This window comes from Macaca mulatta, chromosome 14 (assembly GCF_049350105.2).
Source record: "Macaca mulatta isolate MMU2019108-1 chromosome 14, T2T-MMU8v2.0, whole genome shotgun sequence".
In the NCBI taxonomy this organism is placed as follows: Eukaryota; Metazoa; Chordata; class Mammalia; order Primates; family Cercopithecidae; genus Macaca; species Macaca mulatta.
The window spans coordinates 1,457,794-1,484,803 of record NC_133419.1 but is presented as its reverse complement, the minus strand read 5'-3'; the positions used below and the strand labels follow the sequence as shown (position 1 = coordinate 1,484,803).

Genomic DNA, 27,010 nt, shown 5'->3' with positions numbered 1-27,010 from the left:
AGTAAGAAGCAGCCTCGCCTCAGCTTCACCTCCTCCCTGGCTCGCTGGGTTCCTCCCTCACTCTTGCATCCCTAGGATTCACCCTTTCAGAAAACGTGTGCACTAAGCCTTGCATCTGGCTACTTTCTGGGGCAGGGAGACTGACTCCCACCATCACCCTGTCCACTTAGCATTAGCATGGTGATCCCAGACCGCGCAATACGACAAGGAAAAGAAACAAGCAATGTGAGGTCTGGAAAGAAACAAAAGTGATGATTCAGAGATGATACGGCTGTCTACCCAGGAAATCCAAGTGAACCTACAGGCCTGCTTGAAGGAGTAAGAGAAGTCAGAGAGGGTGATCCACAGCCAGCCCACGACAGACAACAACACGTCAGAAATCGTGGCTTTTATAAGAGGCCTTTCACAACGCAACCAAAATCATAAGCTCAGGAGTCATCTAAGCAATGGGAAGACCACAAGGCCTCCCTGGGAAAGATTATAAAGCAATACAGAAGGGCATCTTCAAACTAAATACGGAGTCTGCATGAGAGGACACTCCAGTGCCCTCCTAGTCAGTCCATCAAGTAATGCAGCTATAATCAAAATGCATAAAATCCCAAGTGTTGGCATGGGTTTTATTGTATTTTATTTTGAGACAGAGTTTTGCTCGTCGCCCAAGCTGGAGTGCAATGGCACAATCACAGCTCACCACAACCTCCGCCTCCTGGGTTCAAGTGATTCTCCTGCCTCAGTCTCCTAAGTAGCTGAGATCACAGGCGACCACCACCACACCCGGCTAAATTTTGTATCTTTTAGTAGAGATGGGGTTTCACCATGTTGGCGAGGTTGGTCCTGACCTCCGGTGATCCACCCACCTCAACCTCCCAAAGTGCTGGGATTACAGGTGTGACACCGTGCCCGGCCCTCTGCTGGTGAGGTGTGTATTAGAATTCCCCACTCAGGGCAACTTTGCAATATCTGGGGACATGGAAGGTGGGGGCAGAGGGCACTGTGGCTCACGCCTGTCATCCCAACACTTTGGGAGACCAAGGCAGGCAGATCACCTGAAGTCAGGAGTTCAAGACCAGCCTGGCCAACATGGTGAAACAAACTACAAAAATTAGCTAGGCGTGGTGGCAGGCGCCTGTAATCCCAGCTACTCGGGAGGCTGAGGCAGGAGAATTGCTTGAACCTGGGAGGTGGGGGTTGCAGTGAGCTGAGATCTCCAACCTGGGCAACAGAGCGAGATGCCATCTAAACACAACAACAACAACAAAAACTAGGAAAGAAAATAATCCTGTAATCCCAGCATTCCGGAAGGCGGAAGGCTGAGACAGGAGGATTGCTTGAGCCCAGGAATTTGACACCAGCCTCGGTAACATAGTGAGACTTCATCTCTACAAAAAAAAAAAACAAAAAACAAAACAAAAAAAAAACTTATCCTTTTTTTCTGAGATGGAGTTTCATTCTGTCGCCCAGGCTAGAGTGCAGTTGCATGATCTTGGCTCACTGCAAGCTCCGCATCCCAGGTTCAAGCAATTCTGGTGTCTCAGCCTCCCGAGTGGCTAGGATTATGGGCAGGCACCACCACATGTGGCCAAAAAATTTTTTTTTAATTACCTGAACATGCTGGCACATGCCTATAGTGTCAGCTACTCAGGATGCTGCGATGGGAGGATCCCTTGAGCTCAGGAGGTTGAGACTGCAGTGAGCTGTATTTCCACCAGTGCACTGGGCCTGGGTGACACAGTGACAGCCTGTCAAGAAAGAGAAGGAAACCAGGAAGGACAGAAGGATGGAAGGAAGGAATGAAGGAAATGGAGGAGAAAGAGAAGGAGGAAAGAAAAAAAGATAATCTGAGAAGTGTGTTATAAACATGTAAGAGTTGGGTGTGGTGGCACGTGTCTATAATCCCAGCTACAGGGAGCTTGAAGCAGGAGGACCATTTGGGCCCGGGAAGAGTTCAGTCCAGCCTGGATAAAATAGTGAGACCCCATATCTTTTTTTAAAGCATATATAATAGGATGCTATCTGCTGCAGTTTTTTTTGTTTGCTTTTTGTTTTGTTTTGTTTTTTGAGATGGAGCCTCGTTCTGTCGCCCAGGCTGGAGTGCAGTGGCGCGATCTCGGCTCACTGCAACCTCTGCCTCCCAGGTTCAAGCGATTCTCCTGCTTCAGCCTCCCGAGTAACTGGGACTATAGGCGCCGCCATCACGTCTGGCTACATTTTTGGATTTTTAGTAGAGACGGGGTTTCCATCATGTTAGCCAGGATGGTCACGATCTCCAGACCTCATGATCCACCCCGCCTCAGCCTCCCAAAATGCTGGGATTACAGGCATGAGCCACCGTGCCCGGCCTGCTGCAGTTTTTTATAGCCCAGATATGAAAAAATAATCTAATATGTAAAAAATAAAGAATTGGTTCAACTCTTGACATACACCCATGAAATACAGAACCACACAGACATTATCATCAGGTTCCGGGAAAGCAGCAATGTGGAGGAATCTCAAAAGCAATTCCTTCAGGCCAGGCAAGGTGGCTCACGCCTGTAATCCCAGCACTTTGGGGGCCGAGGTGGGCAGATCACCTAAGGTCAGGAGTTCGAGATGAGCCTGGCCAACGTGGTGAAACCCCATCTCCACTAAAAAATACAAAAATTAGATGGGTGTGGTGGTGGGTGCCTGTAGTCCCAGCTACTTGGGAGGCTGAGGCTGGAGAATCGCTTGAACCTGGGAGATGGAGGTTGCAGTGAGCTGAGATCGCGCCACTGCACTCCAGTCTGGGGGACAAAGATACTCTGTCTGAAAAAAAAAAAAAAGTATTTCCTTGAGTGAAAGATGCCAGGGGCAAAAGTCCTCTCACTGTTTGTTTCCATTGTTTCCATTTCTATGAAGTGTACGAACAAACAGCAGTAACTCACAGTGACAGGTCAGAGGGTGAGGACCGGGCACCAGGGAACTTCCCGGGGTAATAAAGTTTCAAGGTCTCACAATGATGGTAATAAAACTATGTATACGGTTGTCAAAACCCATCTGCTGGCTGGGTGCGGTGGCTCACGCCTGTAATCCCAGCACTTTGGGAGACCAAGGCGGGAGAATCACTTGAAGTCAGGAATTCGAGACCATCCTGGCCAACGTGGCAAAACCCCATCTCTACTAAAGATACAAAAATTAGCCGGGCATGGTAGTGGCCGGCTGTAATCCCAGCTACTTGGGAGGTTGAGGCAGGAGAAATCACTTGAACCCGGGAGATGGAGGTTGCAGTGAGCTGAGATTGCACCACTGCCCTCCAGCCTGGGTGACAAGAAGGAGATTCCATCAAAAAAAAAAAATCTACTTGAATAATGGGTGCCAAGGGCTGGGGAGGGGGTTGGGAAGTTGGTGTCTAATGAGGACAGAGTAGAATTCCAGTTTTGTTGGAGTAAAAACTCCAGAGATGGGTAGTGGTGATGGTTACACACCAAGAGAATGTACTTAATGCGCCAAATTCACCTTAAAATAGTTCATATGGTACATCGCATGTTACTACATGCTATTGTATTTTACCACTATAAAAAATAATAAGGTTTTTAAAGAAATAACTGGAGAGAAAGCCTACTTGAACAGCTGGAATAGGCATTTTATTGAGTTAGCTATGCCTTGACTTAAAAAAGGTTGGGAAAATAGTGGCATGGAGGTTTGCCACACATAATTAGTTGCAACAATTATATGCACATTAGCGAGAAAAGTGAACCCCACTGTTTCTTCTGCACAACAAGGATGCTTTAAGAAACGACCTTGGACATCCTCCCTGAGGCAAAACGAGCTTCAGGCGGCAGAGCCTGAGCCGCGGTCCGCGGACGGCAGAGGGCGCGCGCGAACCGCCAGGCCGGCCCCTCTCGGCCTCCACCTGCCCTGCCCGGAGCGCAGGTCCCGCCCCAGGCTGCTGGACGCCGCCAGACCCTTGCCGCTGCCTTGGAGCCTCCCTGGCCCCTCGCAGGATCCTCCCCAGCCCCAGAGACCCCCGAGGCGGCGTCTACAGGCCCGGGCCGGGACTGACACCGCAGCCCCCTCCCTGGGTAGCGCCTCCCACCCGAGTCCACACCTGTGCCAGGAGGCGGTGCGGCCGCCGAGCTGAGCTGAGCTGAGCTGAGCTGAGCTGAGCTGAGCTGAGCTGACCTGGTCGGACACCCAGGCCCCTGCGCCCACCGCCCGGGCCGGCACCTGCTGGGTGTAAAGGCAACGTGGAACCAAGCAGCGGGGCTGCAGAAAAGCCACCGTCCTCTCCGGGGTGCCACCTCCCTAGCCCTCCACCCTGGTTGGGGGCAGAACCTAACGCTCTCAGTGCTTATTTGCATGAAAATGACCACGAGGATTATAACAATCGCCACCCAGGGCACTCCGCTCCCCAGGGACAGCCCAGGCCCTGCCAGGGAAGCTGTATTCCCCTCCAAACCATCCCCTGACAGCCTCCAGGAAGGGCTCAAGGTCGCTGCCTGCCACCTGCTCCAGCCTGGCCAGTAGCTGCCCAGGGTATAACCAGAGCTCTTAGGGGACAATGGGCACTCCCAGGCCACAGGCAGATGCTGGCCACATCCCACCTGGGCAGAAGACACGCCCGTCCTTTTCCCATCCGGCTCACCTGTGCCTGGCAGGGGAACAAGCCAGGTGAGGCTTCTCCCCAGGCGACAGCCCCTCTATCTAATGGCCAACAGCTGCCACGCCTTCGCGTCCCAGGCCCTTCCAGGCCTGTGTGCCTCCTCAAGGACCTGCTTTGCCCCCTCTGGGTCTCAGCCTGAATCCTCCTGCCCCTCCCAGGGCCAAGCCTCCGCCACTTTTCAAACCCAGCAAGGCTGCATCCTGCAGCCCTACTCACCTGGCCCCGCATCCGGGTCTGGCACCTCCGGCCTCAGGATCCCCCTTCAGCCAGGGCCTCCCTTCTCGCAGGGCCCTCCCGCTTCGGGGCGCAGTCCCAACCCCAACAACCCCTAGGCTCCCAGGGCTTCCTTCCGGGACGGCCCCACTCTCGCCAAGGGATTCGTTTGTGCTGTGTGCCAGCTCTGTGCCAGGAACGCACTCCACCGCCACCCCTATCCCATAAGGGCCACTGCCGCTCCCCTCAGGCTGGCCAGGGAGGGGAGCTGCAAGCGCTTATTAATCGCCAACTGTGTACTCAGTTCTGAGGCTGGCAGGAAGACTGAGTATGGAAAGGGGGAGCCCCGAACCCCGCTCAGGACCCCCTGTTGCCCACAGTCCTCCCCACCCCCAGCCATCACCTTTCGCACCCTGAGCTCCAGGGTCCTGGTGCCGACTGAGGGTTCTGCGGTCGTTGCGCCGGCTTCATTTTCTGTGGCCCTTCATTCAACCAGCGACCGAAGCCCCCTTCAGAGCCCCAGGGTGACCCTGGGGGGTCCAGGCTGGTTGGGGGATTGGGGGCAGAAGGTGGATCCCCCCACGCTCCCTCTCCACCAGGCAGCGGCGAGGAGGCCTTTTAGAAATGTCTGGGGTGTCTGGAGACACCCCTACCAAAAAAAATCATTACCTTCAAAGACTCCCAGGCTCCTAGGCAGGGGTCTTTGTCCCCTTCCTCCGGAACAGCGAGGCCTCCCCGCCCTCCCCCTGCAGCGCGAGTCTGACCCCCTTGCTCCCGCCCAACACCTGCCCAAGGTGCAATTACCCGTGCGTTCTTCCTGCCCCTGACTCGCCGCGTCCCGCCGCACGCGCGGAGGTGTTCCCACAGCGGTCGGCGGAGGACGGCCCCTCAACAACCCGCACGGGGGTCGTCGCGGCGGCTTTCCACGGAAGCGGGAGGGCGGGGGTCGTGGGGGGCGGCGGCGTCCTGGGGAGCCCGCCCCCGGAGTTCGCGGATGTGTGACCCGAGGCAGCCGGCTCGCCTCTGAGGGTCCCCGGTCCGCCCGGGTGCAGGGGGCTCCGGCTCCGTCCTGCGGGGGTCGCGGCGGGGCGAGCGCAGCCGCTGCAGGTAAAACGCCGCGCCCGGGTCTGGGGAGGGCTCCCCCGCGGCGGCCCCGCGCCAACAAAGGCCGGGCGAAGTGGGGAGCGGCGCCGGCGCCTGCCCGGGCCGGGGGAGGACGTCGCGCCCGGGGCCGCTCGGCTGGACCGTCCGGGGTCTGTGCGACGCGGCTGGGGGCCCGGGTGACGCGGAGCGCGGGGCCGGGAGGGCTTCCTGGAGGCGGGGGCCCGGACGCCGCGTGGTCCCTTTAAGAGCCGGTCCCGGGGTGAGGACAGAAGGCGGCGGCAGCGCGACCCACCCGCACCCTGCACCCCGCCCCCCGCGGCCACCGCCTCGGCTTCACCCCGAGCCCGGGCTCCGCTGACGTCACCTGCCCCCGAGCCGCGCGAGCTGATTGGCTGCAGGTGACGTCAGGGGCTTTTTTCGCTCGGCATGACCTCATCCCCGCCGGCGGCCCCGCCCTCCGCCCCGGGCCTGTCACTCGCGGCCGAGCGCGGCGGCCGAGCCAGCTCCCCCCACACCGCCCCGCCGGACGCCGGACGCCCGAGCCCGAGCCCGAGCCCGAGCCCGAGCCGCGCCGGAACCGCCCGGCCGCGCCCGCCGAGCCGCGGGGCTGGGATGCGCGCCGCGAGCGCGCGTGCCCGCCCGCAGTGCGCGCGCCCCGGCCCGAGCGAGCGCTCCCCGCGGCGTTGGCGGCGGCGACGGCGGCGACGGCGACGCGGCCCGCGCGCTCCCCCGGCCCCTGCCCCGGCTGCGCGGGCCCCCGCCGGGCCCATGGACGGCGCAGCCGAGCGGGCGCCCTGAGCGCGGCGCGGGTCCCCGGAGCGCCCCCGAGGCGAGCGCGAGCGAGGTGAGCGGAGGCGCCGGCAGGGCGGGGCGGGGGCGGGGACGGGGGCAGGCGCCGGGGACTGGGTTCACCGGCCCGGGCCGGGGGGCGGAAGGCGCAGCGTCGGGGGCGCTGGGGCAGCGGCACCCGGCGGGCGCCCGGGAGGAGGAGGCGGCCCCGGAGTGAGCGGCCCCGGCCGGCCAGGACGCCCGGGACAGGGAGGCCCCTTCCGCGCCTTCCGCAGCGCCCGGCGGACCCGGGCCCAGCCCACGCCCGCCCGCCGCGTTGCCGTCCTTCTCCACGCAGCTCCTTCTTTGGGTGCGCAACGGGGGGGACAAAAATCCGGGACCCACCAGGGCCACCTGAGATCCAGCGCGGATCTGCGCGACCCCCCAACGTCCCGAACGGCACCCCCGCGGGGGCCAGAGCCGGAGCAGGCGGACCCTGGCCCGGAGCCGGTCCGGGAGGTGTGGAGCCTCGGCCGTGGGAGGGACGCGACGGCCTGTGGCGTGGGACACCCGAGAAGGGGCCGTCCCCTGTCGCAGGGGAGGGCTGCAGATCCATCCCCCCAAATGTCCAGGCCGCCCCGCACCCCCACCCCGGGGTGCCCAGCCGGCCCCTGAGGGATAAAGCCCCTGCGCCCTTCCGCCTGCTGCAGAGGCAGCCGCGGCGCTGGGGGAGGGGCTGGCACAGCCAGGCTGCTGCAGCCACCTCGCTAGGCCTAGCTGCCCAGCCTGGGTTGCGGAGCAGACCAGGTGGGGGTACCTAACAGTCTGGCTTGGAGGGGAGGGGGCAACAATAGGCCCAGCCCCCACAGGGTCACCCCTTCTGGGAGAATCTGCCTCCGTCTCCCTGCTCCGGGGTGTGTGTACGGGCCTCTGCTGAGGGGAATAGGGGCTCTGTGCTGCAGTGATGGGGGGCGGGGACGCTGTGGGATGGAGGAGGGGGTGGCAGGATGTAGTGTGGCTCCGCAGTGCTCTTGCTATGCAGCTTGGGGTGGGGGTGGGGTGCTGCGAGCCAGGGAAGCTCCTTTTGTGCCCCTGCGGGGGTTCCGAGGGGAGGTCCAAGCCCGGGCACTCTCCCTTGCCTCCCTTCTGGCACAGCCCACCCAGAGACACTGTTGCACCTAGGCGGTGCAGGGGTGAATGTAGCACCCCAGGCCCCCAGCCCTCCACCAGGAGGACGGTCCCATGCATTCACTGATAATAAGCACTGGATGCGCATGGCAGATCATGTGACCCCAGCTGGAAGTTCATCCTGAAGTCTCCCTGAAATACCTCCTGCTTCAGGCAGCCTGGGGCTGCAGGAGTGTGGCTGGGCAGGTTCTATTCCCCTGGTGCCCTCTGTCCTCGGGGAGGTTTCTGGGAATAAAGTCCCATGAACAGAGGTGCAGAAAGAAGCTTAGAGTCAGTCTCTGCTCCAGAACCCTTCTCTTCTCAGGCTGGGGCTGAAGTCAGGGCCTAGAGGCTGCCACTGGGCAGGTGTCTCGAAGGGCCTTCGGCTGGGGCCTGGTGAGACCTAGGTGTCACTTCTTGCAGAAGGCAAGGAAAGGGGCAGGCCCACAGCGAGAGAGAGGTGGTTCTGGACATGAGAACTGCACCGGCTGAGGCTCCCTCTGCTGGAGTTGCTCAGGGCAGTGAACCTTGGAAGCCCCAGGCTGGTCCTGGTGTTTAGCGTGTGGCACAGTGACCAGGAGGAGGGACACAGGCCCGGTGGGAAGGGAGGGAACCTGGATATGTCCTCACGGCCCCCTGTGCCAAGCCCTCCCATCCCCTGCCCTACCCGGACCCTGTTCTGGGATCGGAGGGAGCCCCCAGCCCTACCCCACTTTCTCCCAGGTCCACAGCTTCCCCAGGCCAGCGGAACAGAGTGTAGGCCAGCTTGGGTCCTGCACCACTAGCCCAGGGAGCTGAGGGGATGCAGGGATGAGGGCATTTGGGGGAGCCCAGTGAGGGAAGAGAGCTGACCTGCATGAGTGCAGGGTCGCTGCCTCCCAGAGTCGCCACCCACCAGTCTCTCCCCAGCCTCCTTATTGTGACGATTTCTGCCTCCAGAGGCATCCGTGGGTGACAGTGAGCCAGACAGCTCGAAGAGCCTGCCTAGGTGTAAGGGGGAGACACAGTCCCATCCCCCCATGCTTGACAGTCCTGGCAGCTATCTCTGAAGGTCATGAGTCCCCATTTCTAGGTGCTGAGCAGAAGGTAATGTGGCGAGGATGCTGTCAGTTGAGAGTTGGGGGTGGCCTGGGACTCCCTGGTCCCATCTGTGCTCAGGGACAGGAATGTGCTGTGTAGAGGCGCTGGGTGTGGGAGTTTGTGTGTGTAAGGAGTCTGGAGCTGGCCCCCGGGGTACTGGAGTCCTGGGGTTCTCAGGGGATTCTGCATACAGAGGGCAAGGACGTGCGTGTACTCTAGTGTACGTCCAGCACCACATGTGTGCACACATTCACGCGTGGGTACTTGCACACAGGGCAGGTGGATTGTGGGTAAGGGACACCAGTGTGTGTGGAGTGGGTGTGCAAAGGGGTGTGTTCTGGCACACCTAGAGGGCAGTGTGCATGCAGCACCGGAGCCAGGCGTGCTGTGTCCCAGGGGAGGGTGGCTACCTGGTGCCTCCTGGAAGGTGTGGGCCTGGGAGGAGCCTTCTTGTGACTTTGGACTTGGAAACTGCTTCCTCCTGGGCTCAAAGACCTTTGAAGAGGGTGTATGGGGCTGTGCCAGGGGGCATCCTGTCCCCAGCCCTGCCTGTCACCCCCCAGCCCCTAGGCACTGGAAGAGCAGGGCCACAAGTACTCAGGAGGGCTTGGCATGTGGTGCCGTGAAAGGAGAGGCGTGAGACCAACACCATTCACGTTTCCTTACCTCTGTTCCCACATGGCCAGTGCTGGCCCCACTGATCTGCACCAGGCTGTCCTTAGTGTCTCCGTTCCCCACCCCACCCAACCTGCCCCATCCCTGGCATAGCTGGGCCCCGATCCTTAGCATCTGGGGAACCAGAGGTGAGGGACATGCCCCCCTGGGAGCTGTAGGTCCAAGGAGACCCTGTGAGGATGCTCTCCCAGAGGCCAGCACAGCACGGAGGCTTCCTGCAGGAGGGGGCACCTGGTCAGCCCTTCGCAGTACAGAGAAGGCCTCCGAGGGGGTGGGGAGCCAGTGAGCTGCAGGGAGCGTGCTGGGCACAGCAGGTACTGGGAGTGGGAAGGAAGGTTAGGACCAAGTAGAGCGGAGGGGCTGAGGACTGGGCTCTGCACTGCCGGGCACCTGCCAGGGTGGGTGGAAGAGAGCAGGGAGGGGCGCGTGCCCACTCTGCAGAGGAGCCTGCTCCGTGGTGGTGGCTGCCGCAGGAGCAGCGGTTGCCTGGCACCTCTGCCGTTGCCATGACGACAGTGGAGGTGCTAACTTGCTAATGAGTCCCCTTCGGCTGCAAATAACAATACTGTTGTGGGTGATAGGCCCAGCTCCAGCTCAGGGTTGCTTGGGAGGCAGAGCAGGGACAGGTAAAGGCCGGGACCCATCCTCCCGCCCCTCCAGCCCCTGCCCACTGCCCTGCAGCTGGACTTGCCCTCCTCCCTCCCCTCCCTCTGGGTCTCAGGCCTGGCTGGCTGCACCGAGTCTCTCACTGAGTATCAGGACTCAAGGCTGTATGAAGCCTAGGCCCTGGCTGCAGGGAGGGCGAGGGCCTCTTCTCACACCTGCCCTCCTCCCTGCACTGGGCCGTGTTTGCTTCTGTTGTTTTCAGTGACAGAGAATCCACCCCCACTTAACAGATGAGGACATTGAGGCCAGGGGCGGCTCCTCGAAGGACCCCCAGCCCAAGTGTCCTACTACTGCGGCCTTCTCGGGGTTCTGGGCCTCTGAGCTGGGCCCTTGGGTGTCGTATGGGGCACCTGGAGCTGCTGTCTCCCCAGGACCACACATCTGGGCCCTCGCCTCTCACCACCTGTGCAAGTCTCAGGTAGAACTCAGGAAGGACAAACAGCTCATTGAGGCTCTTCTGCAGGCAGTCAGGGACCCCCTTGGCAGGCAGAGACCCTCCACAGCAGGCAGGCCGCAGGCTCTTTTGCTGTTGAACTTGCTGGGTCTGGCCCTGGGGAGGGCTCCCAGGCCTCGTTCCCCATCCTGTGGTGGAGGCTGGAGCACCAGCCCAGGAATGGTGTCTGACTGGGATCCTGAGGCCCCGCTGACCAGGTGCCACCGCAGTCCCTGGTGTCAGCTGTGGGGTCAGCTGAGGCTGCCCGTCCACAGCCAGGTGTTTCCCTGGCCTCTGGCAGCAGGATGGGTGGTGGGAATGCACAGAGACCTGGGCCTAGTCGAGGCGGGAGGGGCCAGGCAGGGGCCAAGCTTGAAGTGTCTGGAGAAGGAGAGTGAATGGGAGGCTGGGGCTCCTGGGCAGGTAGGAGCTGGGACCTGCCCCTCAGTGTGGAGTCAGGGCTGGGCCAGGGACGAGGTCCACACCAGCCTTGCACCTGCTGCTCTGTGAACTCTCCCATTGGCCCCCGCCGGCCTGGTAGCTGACCTGGAGAGTCCAGAAATGGTGGTGGCCTCTGTCCCCAGCCTGCTGTTGGCAGTGCACGGGTGTCCTCAGGGTGGCTGCCCCCAGTTCCCCCTGTGGCTGTGGGTTGGGGGTCTGAATTGCTGAGGGTCCACTGCCCACCGTAGCCCGCTCTGCACAGGGCCCAGGGTGCACCTATCTGCCAGCCTTCCCTCACTCCTGAGCTGGGTGGAGTAAACTTCCTGACTGGCTGGCAGTCGTGGGGGCACAAGGGAGATGACCTTGCAGGAACACCCAGTGCCCATCTGTGTGTGACCCAGGTGTGGCCCAGGTCCCACCCTTGCCCCAAGCCTCAGTTTCCCCATAGTTGAAGCAAACTCATCATCCTTACACTGTGTGCCTCCTAAGGGCTGTGAGTCTAAAGTGGACCCAGAGGAAGGCCAGTCTTGACAGGTGACAGGGAGATGGGGCCCGGCAGTGGGGCAGTGACAGAGGCTTGTCACCAAGCCTGCAGGAGGGGCTTCCAGAGGCTCCATCCTCAAACATCCCTACTCCCCCTGCCTACCTGGCAGTCTGCCTTTGCAGACCATGCCAAGGGCCTGGTCCCTGCAGGGTACCCGACACTGACCTTCCTCCTAGGACTGCCCCACCCCTCCCATCCTGGGCCCCATCAGCCCCTGAAGGGGCTCCCTAGACCCCAGGCTCCGCTGGGGGAGGGGCACTCTGTGGGTGCGACGCACCCCTGCAGGAGCTGGGCACTCACCCCCAGCAGGCACGCGGCGTGCACTAAACCTCAGCCTGCAGGCCAGGAGGGCAGCAGTGGCAAAGGAGTCGTGCCCCCGTGCCCAAGCCCCTCCCGCACCTGCCTGCCATCCAGCTGCCCCCGGGAGCCCACTCTCCAGTGGAGGCAGCCCCAAGGCCACCATCCACCAGGGGCTGGATTATCGGCTTATGGAGCTGCGCTGGAGTCAAGTCTGCAGGGATTGGACTCCCTGGGGAGTCCAGGGAGGGAGGGGCAGGTGTGAAGACAGCAAGCCTGGAGGAGGGCAGAGAGCTGGACCGTGAGGGAGGGTGAGGCGCTGTCCAGACCCCTGACTTGCTGGGGGTCCTGTGGTGGAAAAGATGGAGAGGTCACAGCAGGGAGATGGCTGTGTCCCAGGGATGAGATGGAATGTTCTGGAATGCCTAAGGGTGGGTGAACCCCAGGGCCCGCAGGAAGAACCCCTGGCCTCGTCCAGCCCTCAGACCCTTCCCTGTGGGGCCCGTTTGCCCCCCTCTGCCTTGTTGCATCCTGCTGCTGGCCTTGTGACCTCGACGGGGTCTCACCAGAGGGAGAAGGGTCCCCACGGGCACACGTTGGGCTCAGATGTCCTGGTGGGCGCAGGTCCCAGCTCCGATCTGTCCTGGGGAGCCTCTGGGTGCCACCCAGGGACCTGCAGCACTGCTGACCGTCCCCCTGTCCCTGCAGGTCCGGCACCATGTGCTAGGTCACTCCCAGCGCAAGGCCACACCTGGGCCGTCGGAGCAGCCCCCCCTCACTTCAGGGGTCACCCTCCCCAGCACCCATTGCCCCACCATGGCCGGGGACCGGCTCCCGAGGAAGGTTATGGACGCCAAGAAGCTGGCCAGCCTGCTGCGGGGCGGGCCTGGGGGGCCGCTGGTCATCGACAGCCGCTCCTTCGTGGAGTACAACAGCTGGCATGTGCTCAGCTCCGTCAACATCTGCTGCTCCAAGCTGGTGAAGCGGCGGCTGCAGCAGGGCAAGGTGACCATTGCGGAACTCATCCAGCCGGCTGCACGCAGCCAGGTACCCAGCCCACTGCCCGCCAGGCGTGCACCACCTCCAGGGTCCTCAGCTCGGGCAGCACCCCCTCCTCTGCCCTCTGGTCCAAATTCGGCTCCTTGGGGTCACAGCCGGGGACGTGTGGAGCAGCCCCCCGGCACTTGCCTCTCACCACTGCCTGTTGCCCCTGCTCAGGGCACCCCCCCACATACTCCCGCAGCACCCCTCCCTACCCTCCCTCCAGGGCCTCCTCGCTCAGCTCTTGCACGGAGGTGCCGGGCCCTCCCCACACAGATAGGACTGTGTGGCCGGGGCTGGCCCAGGTTCACAGAGGGGAGCCGTGAACAGAAGAGCAAGGTGTGACCACATGGCAGTGGGAGCGGCCCAGCTGGCCTGCACGGGACAGGGACAGCTGTGTGGTCCACTCCCCCTGCTGTGAGGACAGGAGGGGTGGTCAAAAGGCACACGTGAGCAGTCGGTGTCCCTGTCCCACAGCTCCCCCCAGCCCGCAGAGTATTCGGGGACCCAGAATTCTCTCTGTGGCCCCCCAGGAATATCCTTCTGGGGAAGGACAGCTCATTCCGCCCAGGACCATCAGGTGCAGCTGGGGAGGGGCCAGCGGGGCTGTTGACCTGTGAAGGTGGCGGCACCTCCTCTTTCCACTGCCTCACAGGGGGACAAGGGAGACAAGCTCTTGGCACCGGAGGCTTTGAGAGGGGTCTGGGTCACTGATATGCCCTGTTCAAAACTGGGAAATGGGAGAACTCAAGTGGGATGGCCACTGGCCAGGAGTCCGCCCGCCCCAAGGCCAGAAGCGGCTCCCTTTGGCTTCCAACAAGGGGAATCCGGTGATTAATGACCCCCAGCGAGGACTCCCGGCAGAGTGCGATCCCATTGGCTGCCGATGACGTCACCCCAGCCTGGGGTTGGCGGCTCAGCTGGCTTAAGGGCTGAGTGTGCTTTCAGGGCGGGGGCACCGGTGCTGTCTGAGCAAAAGCCGCTCAACATCTGGGCCGGCCCTTGGGGTGGGGGAGGAGGGCAGGAGGAACCCAGCTTCCAGCTACTGCCTCCAGAATTGGTACAGGGGCCTGGGGTCCTGCTTCAGCCCTCTGTTTCTCCGCTGGGGGTTGGGGAGGGGATAGGGTGGGGAGCAGAATTGCTGGCTGCAGAGTTAGCCCCACTGAGAGCCCACACCCAAAGGCATCTGCCTCTGGAATTCCTGAAATGGGCTGAGCTTCCCTGTCCCTCCACCACCCCAGGAACCCAGCCAGGTCCTATGTTGGGCTCCCATTGCAGTCACCTGTGTCTCCTCCACACGGGCCTGCCCCAGAGTACCCGTGCCCTTCACCCATGTGCATGGCATGGGGGCACAGCTGCACAGGGCAGGAGCCCATCCCTCCGGGCCCCCATGGCCTGCTGTGTGGTGTGGGTGTGTGCACCTGGGCCTTTGGCAGATGGAGAGTGTGTGAGGTGCGTGACCGCACCTGCCCTCCCCTCCAGGCAGCAAGGTGACAGCTGCCTGCCTCCCATCATCTGATGCCCTTACTATTCCCTTGGGCCAGTGCGGCTGGGACAGGGCCAGGGCATTGAGAGGTGGAGGCAGCATGCTGACCTCTGCCCCATGGCCCCCAGGTGGAGGCCACGGAGCCACAGGACGTGGTGGTCTATGACCAGAGCACGCGGGACGCCAGCGTGCTGGCCGCAGACAGCTTCCTCTCCATCCTGCTGAGCAAGCTGGACGGCTGCTTCGACAGCGTGGCCATCCTCACGGGTGAGTCTGGGACCCATGCCTCCCTGAGGTACTCGCTCCGCCAGCAGTGGGGCTGGGGCTGGGGCGCCAGGGAAGCGTCTCCTGGGCACAGGGGCATCTCCATACATTGGTAGTTCTTTTTTTTTTTTTTTTTTTTTTTTTTGAGACGGAGTCTCACTCTGTCGCCCAGGCTGGAGTGCAGTGGCGTGATCTCGGCTCACTGCAAGCTCTACCTCCCGGGTTCATGCCATTGTCCTGCCTCAGCCTCCCGAGTAACTGGGACTACAGGCGCCCGCCACCTAGCCCGGCTAATTTTTTGTATTTTTAGTAGAGACGGGGTTTCACCGTGTTAGCCAGGATGGTCTCGATCTCCTGACCTCGTGATCCGCCCGCCTCGGCCTCCCAAAGTGCTGGGATTATAGGCGTGAGCCACCGTGCCTGGTCACATCTGTGGTTCTTGAGGCCCCAGCATCCTCTCCCCAGGACCCCCACACTTCAGGACCCACCAATGAGTCTATCCTCAACACAGAAGGAAACCTCACAGTACAGCTGGGCTCTGGAGGTGTAGGGCGAGGCATGCAGGCTGGGAGCCCCTCTCCCTCCCGGGGCTCCTGTCAGAAGCGGGAGGCAGAGGCCCCGTCCTCTGGAAACTCAGTTGGAGCCGTGGGGTCCCGAGGAAGTCCCCCTGCCCCCAAAAGCCCAGCTAAGTGCAGGTTGCCTGGCAACAGCCTGGCATCAAGGCTGCTCACTGGGTCCCAGCAGACAGCCTCCAGGGATCCCTGTGGCCCAAAAGCAGCCTGGGCAACGGGCCCTAAGCCCTGGAGGCAGGGAAGCCACCTCCCTATACATACTGATACACACACTCACACACTCTCACACACACTCACACACTCTCACATACACTCACACACATACTCTCACACACACACACACACATACTCTCACATAACATACATGCACACACACATACACTCACACTTATAACACGTGCACACACACACACACATTCATACATACACTCACATACACTCATACACACACATACACGCACTCATACACTCATACATACATTCACACACTCACACTCTAACACTCACATACACATGCACACTCATACACTCACACACACACACGCACTCATATACACTCACACACACATACACTCACACTCTAACACTCATACGCACACTCATACACTCACACACACACACACTCACATACACTCACACACCACATACACACGCACACTCATATACACTCACATTCTCACACACACACACTCGTGGTCCCAGAGGGTTCTTTCTTCCCTTGGGCCGTGACTGAGGGTGTGTCTGTAGAATCCACTTCCTGGGGTCGGCCCAGGTCCCAGAGCCCGGTGGAGCTGGCCTGTCCCAGGGACGTGCACCCTCCCCCACCCAGGTCTGGGGTCTTTGTCTAGGCTCCTGCCACCTGGCCTGGGTTACCAGGGGCTGAGCCAGGCAAGCAGAGGGCATGGGGGACTGTGGGGTGCAGGCGTGGTGGGGTGGGGAGTGGGCAGCCAAGCCAGGCCGTTGGCCCTGTGTCCAATGGAAGCAGGTGCCTTCAACCCAGCCTGAGGGCGGCTGTAGGCGGATGAGGGGGTAACAGCCACTTTGACCAGGCCAACCTCCCAAGATGCCATGTCCTGGGACCTGAAGGGCACCCGGAGGCTCGAGGGTGGTCCGGTGTCCTGGGCAAGAGCATTGAGGCCAGGCTCCCTCCCCACCTGTCTGTGTGTAAGTCCAGCACCCTGCATTGTTGTGTGGTCCTGGTCATGGTCAGGGGGTGTCTGTGCATCTGTGCATGACTCTGGGCGTCTGGTGACCAGCATCTGCCTCTGCGTGTGTGTATGTGAGCGTGTGTGTGTGTGTGTGCATGTATGTGTGTGCGTGCGCATGTGTATATGCATGTATGCACATGCAGGTATATTTGTGTATGTACTCGCCTGTGCCTCTCTGGTGAGATTTGGTTTTTGTATACATACGTGTGAACTCTCAGAACCAGAAGCCATAGAATGACGCACTCTGATACAACCTTCATCCCCTAGGTTAAGTTTGAGGGCGGAACTAGTGGGTAGGGGAGGGGAGAGAGAATAGTTTGGGGCTTTTTACAGCTCACCAGGTGTAATAGGACCCCTCCCAAGGGCCAGTTTTCTGCCCTAGCCAGGAATGGGAGCCAGGAGACCCTTCTCGGAGGTTGAGAAGGGTCCCAGAGTGGCACCTCCCTACCCCCAGGCGAATCCCAGGAAAGTCCCGAGCCTGGAAGGGCCTGTCTCCCCCAAGGCCAGAGTGGGATGGTTTGCGGGGTGGGGCCCTCACCCAGCACTGGTGGGTGGGACAGCATGGGTGTGCAGGTGGATGTGGGTGTGGGTGTGGGCATGGGAGGGGCCGGGCCTGGGCTGGGATTTGCCAGGAGGGCACTCCCGGGGCCTGGTCATGCCCACCGACTCTCGGGACCCTCTGAGCTGCGTTTCTGTGCTGACATCTGCCCTGCAAGGTTGAGGCCGTGTCCCCTTTTCTCCAGAAGTGCAGCTGCCAAGGAGCCCCAGGCCCCACGGTGTCGCGTGGGTTCACGGCAGCACCCAAGCCGGCCCACGGGCTGTGCCCTCAGACTCCCTCCCTCCCTGTGGTGGGCACAGCCCCTGCTCTGGCTGGCTCTTCGAAGAACCAGGGAGAGTGGGAAAGAATATGTTGGGTGGGGCAGGGGTGCTGCCCCTCACCCAGGAGAAAGGACATTCCGGGGTCCCGCAGCACAGGTGACACAGTTCCGTGGCCCATTTGCGGGGACAGCAGAGGCCGGAACGTGAGGAACAAGCCTCTGTCCTCCCCACAGCAGGGCAGGTTTGCGGGAAGCGGGAGAGAGTGGTGGGACGGGCCGTGCTGGGGTCCCAGGACTGCTGTGAACCCCACCTCCCCCTGCCACTCCTCTTCCCCCACTCCAGCTGTGCTGCTCACGATGCTGGGGGACAAGCGGCACGGGATGGGAGAGGGTCCTGGCCCTTTAAGCAGCAGCCCGCAGTCGGCCTTGGACCCTCAGCCGGGCAACTGCACTGCAAGTGGGTGGGGTGGCGGCCCCCGCCCTGGCAGGGAGTCCGGGGGTCACGGAGGTGGCGGGCAGAAGCGTGTCTGTAACTGTGGCCATAGGCGCTTGCAGGATCTCCCAGGTGGCACGGGGCGGGCACACATCCTGGTACACACGCCTTTTTTCAAGTCTGGGATTTCATTGTGAATAGCAGGTGAACTGCAGGCACCACCCCAGCAACCCCCGAGTCAGGGAGCAGGGATACTGGGAAGGTGCCTCTGGAGATGCCTGGGGGTAGGGGTGCCTCCCCAGGGCCCAAAGAGTGCTGGGACCTACAAAGGGTCCACTGAACCCCAACACCCCTCGCTTATTACTCACCCCCCAGAGCCTGGGTGGTTCTGACATCCCTGAAGCCTCGGTCCCTGCTAGGCCTGGCGTCCACAGTGGGGTCTGTAGGGACATCCACACTACCTGCTCCACCTGGGGAGGTCCTGGGAAGCTTCCCGGGGAATTGCTGCCACAGCTGTCAGGTCTCTGCACCTGTCCAGAGACTTCCCTGCCTTTACCTCCTTTGGGAGAGGTGGGAGGGTTCTGATGGAATCCCCACCACCACCACCACCACCACCTCCTCTGGCCAGGCCCTGGAGAAAGCAGAGAGTAAGGCACAAAATCCCTGGGAGAGGCACGGGGACGAGGAGAGGCAGCAGGTGCCAGAGGAGTCTGCAGGGAAGTGGTGCAGCCCCTCCCCCTCCCTGGGGCTGTCCTGCAGCAGGAACATCCAGGGCTCCCCCAGCTCAGAACAGTGAGCGGAAGCTACAGTGCCCAGCCCGGCCTCTGCTCAGGGGAACCTGCAAGCTGGGGTGTCGTTGGTGACAAGTCACCCACCTGCTTCCCCCTGTCCAGCCAGCAGATTCCCACAGAAGGGACTGTTCCTCCAAGGCTGCTGCCTCAACCCACCCAGCCTGGAGCTTCTCCCATCTCCACAGGCCCCCAGCGTCACGCCCTTTTTAGGGACACGGGGAGCTGGCACAGCAGGCGTTCTGGTTAGGGGTTTGCACACACTCCCCTATCCTCAGGAGTTATCCAGGGTGGCTGTACTCCACCCAGCAGGGGAGGACGGAGAGTGGAGGAGCCCTGGGGGCACGCGGGGCAGGCAGCGGGCACCCACTGCACATGTGGCACCAGCCTCTTCTGCAAACCAGGACAAAAAAGAGCCCTGGGGTTCCCAGGCCCTGAGCCCCCGCAGTCACTCCCCTGCCTCGTACGGTGGGATAGGGCAGGCCTCAGCCCAGCTGCCTCAGGCTCTGCACAAGCAGGAGCTGGCTTGCCATGGGGCTCGTATCCTGGGAAGTGTCACTGGGGTGGCGCTGGGCCGTGCTGGCCCCACCCCCCCAAGAGCTGGCAGCCACCAGGTGGGTGCTGCCCAGTTTCTGGTCCACCTTGGTGGTCACCCCAACCAGGTCAGGGGCAGCCAGGTCCATTCTCACCATGTGTCTTCGTGCTCATTATCTTCTTGGAGCCGCACGATGCTGTGCAGCAGGCAGGAGGAGGAAGCAGAGACCAGAGCCAAGGTGTGCACTGCCCATGGTCACTGAGTCAGACATCCAGGGATTCACACTTCAGTCTTTCCAGCTGGTGCGGGGCAGAGGATTTCCTCCCACCAGCCTATGGCCTCAGACTTGGACGTGTGTGGAAGGCAGCAGCACACGCCGGTCACATGTGCAGTGGGTGCCCACTGCCTGCCCCGTGTGCCCCCAGTGCCCAGGGCTCCTCCACTCTCTGTCCTCCCCTGCTGGGTGGAGTAGAGCCATAACCAGATGGCAAATGCCCCCAGGGCTGTGCCAGGGTGATGTCATGCCTGGGGAGGGGGAGGGCCTCTCGGAAGCCCTGGCCTCCTGGTCCTGGCACCTAAGCCCAGGCCTGGGACTCCCAGCCAGCTGGAGGCAGGGAGGCATTGCATCAGCGCAGGGGAGGAGGAAGGCCCAGCCTGGCTCCCAGCCGTGGGTATGGGAGACGGGGGTGCTCATGAGGGCCTCTCCTCTGGGCTGTGTGACCCACACCCTCAGCAGGAGACTCCTGTGACCTCTGAGCCTGCCCCTGCCTGGGTCCAGTGCCTGCCGCACTGGCCAGCCACCTCAACCCCACCTTTACCGGCATCATAGCAGCGTCCTCGGCTGGGTCAGGCCCTAATTAGCGTGAGGAGGAATGTGGGCGTAGGTGTGGGCTGTAAATGTGTGGCAGCACCCCCTCCCCCACCGCGGCCAGAGCAGGTGCGCTGCCAGAGGCTTGCTGGCTGGGCTGAGGCTCGGGTCTGAGCTGGGTGTGACTGATCCTCAGCAGTAGATGGGGTGCCCTAGGTGGACAGGGCACCCTAGGCGGACGGGGAGGCCTAGGTGTTCTCTCAACCCACCTGACGGGCCTCCTCCTACAGGGGGCTTCGCCACCTTCTCCTCCTGCTTCCCCGGCCTCTGTGAGGGCAAGCCTGCTGCCCTGCTACCCATGAGCCTCTCCCAGCCCTGCCTGCCTGTGCCCAGCGTGGGCCTGACCCGCATCCTGCCTCACCTCTACCTGGGCTCGCAGAAAGACGTCCTGAACAAGGTGTGTGTGCAGTGCACTTGGGGGGCGGTCAATGGGAAAGGGGCAGGAGCTCCAGAGGCAGCTTGGCAGCAGCGTGGGGGATGAGGGAGGAAAGGAGCTGAAGGCAGTGGATGAGCTGGGTGTGGGAGAAGCATGGGTGGGGGCCCAGGAGGACCCCAGGTTTCCCACCCCTGCCCCCGGCAGGACCACAGCAGGGCTTGGGGGAGGGCCCAGCAGGGCTTGGGGGAGGAGCGGGAAGCTGGCATGCCAAGCTTCGGATGTCACTGGGCCCCTGTCCAACTCTGAAAGAATCCCGTGTTTTAAACATGGTGATGATGGAAAAGGGTAAAAGCCACCACCCAGGCAACCATAAAATTCCTAGGAGCCCACCACCGGCCATGGGTGGGGCCTGCAGATGGAGGCCAGCCATGCCCCCACCCCCCACACAGGCCCAGGGTGCCAGGGTGGACCAGAGAGGCCTCCTGGGCCCACCCCTGGATACACTGGGATCCGGGACAGGTTCCAAGGCTCCCAGGACCACCCCAGGATTCTGAAGGCCCTCCTGACGGCAGGGCAGGAAAAGCCTCCGCCTTCACTCCCGCCCCCAGCTTCTCCCACCCCTTTCCAACCCGTCCTCCCGCCCCTCCAGGATCTGATGACGCAGAATGGAATAAGCTACGTCCTCAACGCCAGCAACTCCTGCCCCAAGCCTGACTTCATCTGCGAGAGCCGCTTCATGAGGGTCCCCATCAATGACAACTACTGTGAAAAACTGCTGCCCTGGCTGGACAAGTCCATCGAGTTCATCGGTGAGCCTGTGGCGGGCGGAGGGCGGGGGCCTGGCTAGAGGAAGGCTAGAGCTGGGCGTGGCCACAGGCACAGGAGGGGTCCCGGGGAAGTAGCCCGAACTGTTGGCAGTCGGGCAGGTGGGGTCCCCTCCCTGGGCCAGGGAGAAGCTGTGCAGGCTTAGCCCTCACCTGGCCCCCATGGCCCACCTGCCCAGATAAAGCCAAGCTCTCCAGCTGCCAAGTCATCGTCCACTGTCTGGCTGGCATCTCCCGTTCTGCCACCATCGCCATCGCCTACATCATGAAGACCATGGGCATGTCCTCCGACGACGCCTACAGGTACCGCCTTCCCCAGTCACGCGCTTGTGACTCACGGCGTCACCTGCCTTCCCTCGGCTGCCCAGTTGCACCAGAATGGCCCCACCGTCCAGGACCCCTGGCAAGGGAGGAGGGCCTGAGACCAGCCTGGCGCACATGAGCTCATGGGTGCCCAGCGGGTGACGTCAGGTGGGCAGCCCGGCCCTGGCGGGCGCCTGGGACTAAGCCTCTCCCCCCCCACCCCACGCAGGTTCGTGAAGGACAGGCGCCCATCCATCTCGCCCAACTTCAACTTCCTGGGCCAGCTGCTGGAGTACGAGCGCAGCCTGAAGCTGCTGGCGGTCCTGCAGAGCGACGCGGGCACCCCCTCAGGGACGCCGGAGCCCCCGCCCAGCCCTGCCGCCGGGGCCCCGCTGCCACGGCTGCCACCACCTACCTCAGAGAGCGCTGCCACCGGGAATGCGGCTGCCAGGGAGGGCGGCCTGAGCACGGGCGGGGAGCCCCCCGCGCCCCCCACGCCCCCCACGCCCCCGGCCACCAGCGCGCTGCAACAGGGCCTGCGGGGCCTGCACCTCTCCTCGGACCGCCTGCAGGACACCAACCGCCTCAAGCGCTCCTTCTCGCTGGACATCAAGTCGGCCTACGCCCCCAGCAGGCGGCCCGACGGCCCCGGGCCCCCCGACCCCGGCGAGGCCCCGAAACTCTGCAAGCTGGACAGCCCATCGGGGACCGCGCTGGGCCTGCCCTCGCCCAGCCCGGACAGCCCCGACGCCGCACCCGAGGCGCGCCCACGGCCCCGCCGGCGACCCCGGCCCCCCGCCGGCTCCCCCGCACGCTCCCCCGCGCACAGCCTCGGCCTGAACTTTGGCGACGCGGCCCGGCAGACTCCGCGGCACGGCCTCTCGGTCCTGTCGGCGCCCGGGCTGCCCGGTCCTGGCCAGCCAGCCGGCCCCGGCGCCTGGGCACCGCCGCTCGACTCCCCGGGCACGCCGTCGCCCGACGGGCCCTGGTGCTTCAGCCCCGAGGGCGCGCAGGGGGCGGGCGGGGTGCTGTTTGCGCCCTTCGGCCGGGTGGGCGCCCCGGGACCGGGCGGCGGCAGCAGCGACCTGCGGCGGCGGGAGGCAGCGAGGGCTGAGCCCCGGGACGCGCGGACCGGCTGGCCGGACGAGCCGGCCCCGGAGACGCAGTTCAAGCGCCGCAGCTGCCAGATGGAGTTCGAGGAGGGCATGGTGGAGGGGCGTGCGCGCGGCGAGGAGCTGGCCGCCCTGGGCAAGCAGGCGAGCTTCTCGGGCAGCGTGGAGGTCATCGAGGTGTCCTGACCCCTCCGCTGCCCTCGGCTCCGCCGCCCGCAGCCGGGCCCGTTATAAATATATATTATATATAATGCAAAGAAAGGTAAATGGTTTTACTGGGATTTTTATCGAGAAGTAAATATTTCGATTTTTTATTTATTTAAGCTGTTCATTCTGGCAATGATTTGGCAACAGTGCGGGTGGTCCTCGAGCTCTATTTTTACTGTCTGGTATTTAAACTGAAACACACGTTTCTAAGCAATACGAGGCCACCTTCAGTCGCAAGCTGGGTGCCAGGCCTGGGGCCCCTCCCAGTTCCCCCGCCCTGGGAAACCCTGCTGACCTTTGCAAAGGCTGCCGAGCTCTCGTGCACTTTTTACATAAGAAAAAGGTGAAAAAAAGGAAAAAAAAAAAAAAAAAAAAAACTTCTTTGCCACAAACTGAGCCGCAGAACCTCCCTTCTTCCCCCACCAACCTCTCCTGCTCTCTCCCTTCTCTGCGCCAGCCTAGGGCTCTGCACCAAAGCCATAGGTTGGGGGAGCAGGAGCTGGTGTGCCCCGGAGCGGTGCGGCCAACCCTCCACCAGCTCCAGGCGCCAAATCTTGGTGGCAGGGAGGGCACCCCGCTACCTGTTGCCCCAGAGCTCTTCCCTGGCAGGGGAGGACAGGCATTAGGCCCCATGGTGCCGGGGTGTTCAGAGAGGCTGAGGAATAGAACAGTGTGTAGGGGCTTGGGGCAGCGGGTTCTGGAGTGTCAGATGAGGTGGAGGCCAGGGGAGGACAGGGGTGTTAGTGCCCCCAACTCCTGCCAGAGCCCCAGTCCAGCCACAGAGTGGCTCAGCAAGGCCATTAAGAGGGCTCCCTTCTCCCTTGCCCATGCCCCTAGAGCTGCCTCTCAGGCAGGGCGGCACCACTGCAGGAGAGGAGCTTGGCCTCTGGGAGTCAGGCAGGAGGGGCCTGGCTAGCCAGTGCTGGCTCCACTGGGCAGGGAGCCCTGGACCCCCAGGTATGAGGAGGGGGTGGGCTTAGAGTCCTGTTCCAGGTCCGTCCCCCACCTAGCAAGGCCCCAGGCGGAACTTGGAATTCGGCCTGCAGGCCGAGGGGTTCCACAAGCAGGTGCTGCTCGCACAGGGAGTTCAGGCGCCAGCCAAGCCCCTGTGCTTCTGTGGTAGGCCTGCTTCACTTAGGGAGCGCTGCCTCAAGGCAGATAAAGCTCCCTTGTTTGCCCCGACACCCATGGGGGCCTCTCAAGAGAGAAACTCCCGTTCACCCCTTTCCCAGGGCACTCGCTCTCTAGGTGGCATGCCAGCCCCCAAACACAGGTGGCTTTTGGGCCCAGGTGGGTCAGCCTGCTGCCCCTGCCCTATACCCTCTCAGGCCGTTGGGACCCCTGCCCTTCAGATGTCCAAGGGTCTAGGAGTGGGGCCAGTCACCATGAGAAGAGGCCAAGGGCTTGGCAGGAGAGGCGGCCCAGGTAGGACCCAGTCCTGAGTCCAGAGCAGGGCCAGGGAGGTGCCCACCCCGCCCCGGCCAGCCGCCCTCTCTCTCGTTTCTTCTATTTGTTCTTCTTTTCACCCACAGCCCTGTGTGTCATCCCTCCTTTCAGCAAAAGTCCTGTTCCCCTTCCCTCTGTCCCCACCCACTCCTGTTCCCCAACAAAATAAGCTATCATTGTTGTATTTGCAATCTATGGATTAGAGGTTTAAGTATTTATTATTATTGGTTAATTATTATTAATTATGTAAATTTGCCTCCCGTCTGTCTGTTGCATTGGGTTTCTGAGGAGGCCCTGGGTGAGGAGGATGCACTGGCTCCCCGCTTCTCGCCCCCCACCCCTGTGCTGTCCAGGAGGCAGTGGTCCGGGGCCACTGGTTGGGCCCCCCTCCTCCCCTCCCCTTGTCCCTTCTCCAGGCTGTGTGGGGGGGTGGTCCTGTCTGTCTCAGTCTGTCCCTGCTCCCACTCTTGAGGCACTGGTCACCCCAAAGTGAGCTGCCAGGGTGGGGAAGAAGGTCCTGTGTTGGCCACTGCCTCCTCCAGTGCTGCGGGAGGCGGGCTGGGGCCCCACCTGATGGCTTTCTCCCCACTGGGCCCTGAGTCCTCTCCAAGCCTCTCTCCCACCCCTCTCACCCGGCCACTGCCTGGCATTGGGATCGCCCCACAATGGACCCGGCCCCTCCTGTTATTTGCTGGGAAGTCCAGCGGAGGAGAGGGTGCAGGTCCCCCGCCGAGCCTCCAGTCTCTGTGGACTGGGCTGCCGGCCCTTCCGCACCCCCTTAGAGCCCCTCCCGCCGCGGCTGCACCTTCCGCTCCGGGCCCCTCCCTTTGTATTTGGAGACAATGTGTTGTAATAAAGCTTAAAGTGGATGTTTTCCCCACGACTCCCTGCCTCTTCCTTCAGACTGGCGGTGGGCAGGGTGGGGGCAGAGGCTGCTGGGAGGCAGGCCTGAGGCCAGGAGCCCGTGTGTTGGGCCTGGAAACTTGCCCCAGGTTCACACCGTGGGTGGGCTCAGAATAGTCCCTGAGGGCCAGGCATGGGCACAGGTCCTCAGCTGCACCCTTAGGGTGTAAAACACACTTTTTTGGTGGTTACATGCTAGTAAAAGCTTAAATAACTTGAAACGATATAAAATCTCAGTGTTACCCACAACTCCCCTCACTCCCACAGTCCCAGCGTGAACAGCTAGAGGCTTCCCTCCCGGCCCCTCCATGTGTGCTGTGTGCATGTGTGTGGGTGCATGTACGTACCAGCAGAAATAGGGGTCTAGTTACCTTTAGTGTCTCCAACCAGCGTTTTTTTTGTTTTGTTTTGTTTTGTTTTTAGATGGAGTCTCGTTCTGTGGTCCAGGCTGGAGTGCAATGGCGCGATCTCCGTCTCCCGGGTTCAAGCAATTCTCATGCCTCAGAGTCCCAAGTAGCTGGGATTACAGGCATGTGCCACTACACCTGGCTAATTTTTGTATTTTACTTTAGTAGAGACGGGGTTGCACCATGTTGGCCAGGCTGGTCTCAATCTCCTGACCTCAAGTGATCTGCTTGCTTTGGCCTCCCAAAGTGCTGGGATTACAGGCGGGAGCCACTGTGCCTGGCCTCCAGCTAGCTTTTCAAATCTTAAGTAATGTGCACACCATACAAGGATCAAAAGTACACCAGGGTATGCGGTAGAAAGTACTGGTTTGTCTCCCCCAGGCTTGTACCCAGCCTCCAGGGTCCTCTCCCTGGAGGCAGCCCCAGCCAGACCTGCAGAGCCCCCCACCCCGAGGGCAGACCTGGCTGCTGCAGGTGCCACAGGCTGCAAAGATTCACAGTGTGCATGCAGCCCAGAGTGAGGCTTGTCTACACTGCAGTGGAGGATACCAGATATGTCCTCACCACACAGACCTCTGGTTCATGAAGCTTCTTCCAGGTTTAGCATACCTATCCCAGGGACCCCTCCCAACCAGTGACGCTGTCCAGACCATGTGTGTGTGAGCGCTCATGAGATGGGAAGAAGAGGAAGCAAGACAAGGGAAGAGGAGGGGACCAGCCCCTCCTTGGGGGCTGCAGGAGGAGGTAGGGTCCTTGAATCCTGCATCTTTAAGAGTCCTCAAAAAGGAGGAAAGCTAGAAACATAGTCTGATGCTCCCACAAGGCTATTTTTGGCTCAAGAACATCTATTTATAACTCTGGCAGCCCCTAGCAGTCAATAAAACTGAGGCCTGGAAAGAGCTGATGGCTGACTCAAGCGGCACCGAGGTGCTCCCCTACCCCTTGTGCACAGGAGCACCTGCAGCTCCAGGAGGTGGGTGACAGGGCCTCTCCTAGGATGCCCATCTGGGGGCACATAGGTCTCAGGACCCTGGGGGCAGTGTAAGATTCCAGATGGAAGGAGGGATCTCATTTACCAACTCAATCAGGCTCCTAGAGGTCCAAGAGCTGCCCAAAGTAGGTGGTGAAGCAAGAGTGAACACTGGTGGACGGCCTCCAACTGCTACACAGAGTCCCCTAAAGGCTTGATGCCCTGTCTGCACTTGTGTCTCCCCCCAGGACAAGGGCTTTAGTTGCTGGATAGGTCTTGGATGGGTAGGTAGATGGGTGGATGAGGGAGGGAGACATGGATGGATGGATAGGTGAATTTATGGATGGGCAGATGGATGAATGGTGGATGAATGGATGGATGGGTGGATGGATGGGTGGGTAGATGGGCAGATGGATGAATGGGTAGAGGGATGAGTGGGG

General features: G+C 61.7%; 2 protein-coding genes across 6 annotated transcripts; both read left to right on the top strand.

Moving 5' to 3' along the window:
• Nucleotides 1-5,800: 5,800 nt before the first annotated feature.
• Nucleotides 5,801-25,166, top strand: DUSP8 (dual specificity phosphatase 8). 5 transcript variants are annotated; one of them, XM_077961657.1, is made up of 7 exons: nucleotides 5,801-5,941; nucleotides 12,718-13,056; nucleotides 14,665-14,803; nucleotides 20,253-20,419; nucleotides 21,048-21,207; nucleotides 21,402-21,525; nucleotides 21,755-25,166. In XM_077961657.1, the coding sequence occupies exons 2-7, from the start codon at nucleotides 12,826-12,828 to the stop codon at nucleotides 22,821-22,823; spliced, it is 1,890 nt and encodes a 629-aa protein (XP_077817783.1). In that variant the 5' UTR covers nucleotides 5,801-5,941; nucleotides 12,718-12,825; the 3' UTR covers nucleotides 22,824-25,166. The 5 variants fall into 5 exon arrangements, with proteins under 5 accessions (XP_077817783.1, XP_028688848.2, XP_028688847.2 ...); XM_028833015.2 differs by lacking the exon at nucleotides 5,801-5,941 and adding an exon at nucleotides 6,412-6,782; XM_028833014.2 differs by lacking the exon at nucleotides 5,801-5,941 and adding an exon at nucleotides 6,601-6,782 and having other exon boundaries at nucleotides 12,718-13,014.
• On the top strand, nucleotides 23,672-24,493 carry LOC106993156 (uncharacterized). The gene is given in 6 exon segments (XM_077964788.1): nucleotides 23,672-23,694; nucleotides 23,802-23,881; nucleotides 23,884-24,035; nucleotides 24,037-24,268; nucleotides 24,271-24,288; nucleotides 24,291-24,493. Coding segments are annotated over 6 exon segments (708 nt in total).
• Nucleotides 25,167-27,010: the final 1,844 nt, after the last annotated feature.

What these genes read in the sequence shown, in the direction of transcription:
- DUSP8 (XM_077961657.1), top strand. Translation starts at nt 12,826, where the DNA reads ATGGCCGGGGACCGGCTCCCGAGGAAGGTTATGGACGCCAAGAAGCTG. An exon ending in AGAAAGACGTCCTGAACAAG is followed by an intron (nt 20,420 to 21,047) that starts GTGTGTGTGCAG and finishes CCGCCCCTCCAG; the next exon opens with GATCTGATGACGCAGAATGG. An exon ending in TCCTCCGACGACGCCTACAG is followed by an intron (nt 21,526 to 21,754) that starts GTACCGCCTTCC and finishes CACCCCACGCAG; the next exon opens with GTTCGTGAAGGACAGGCGCC.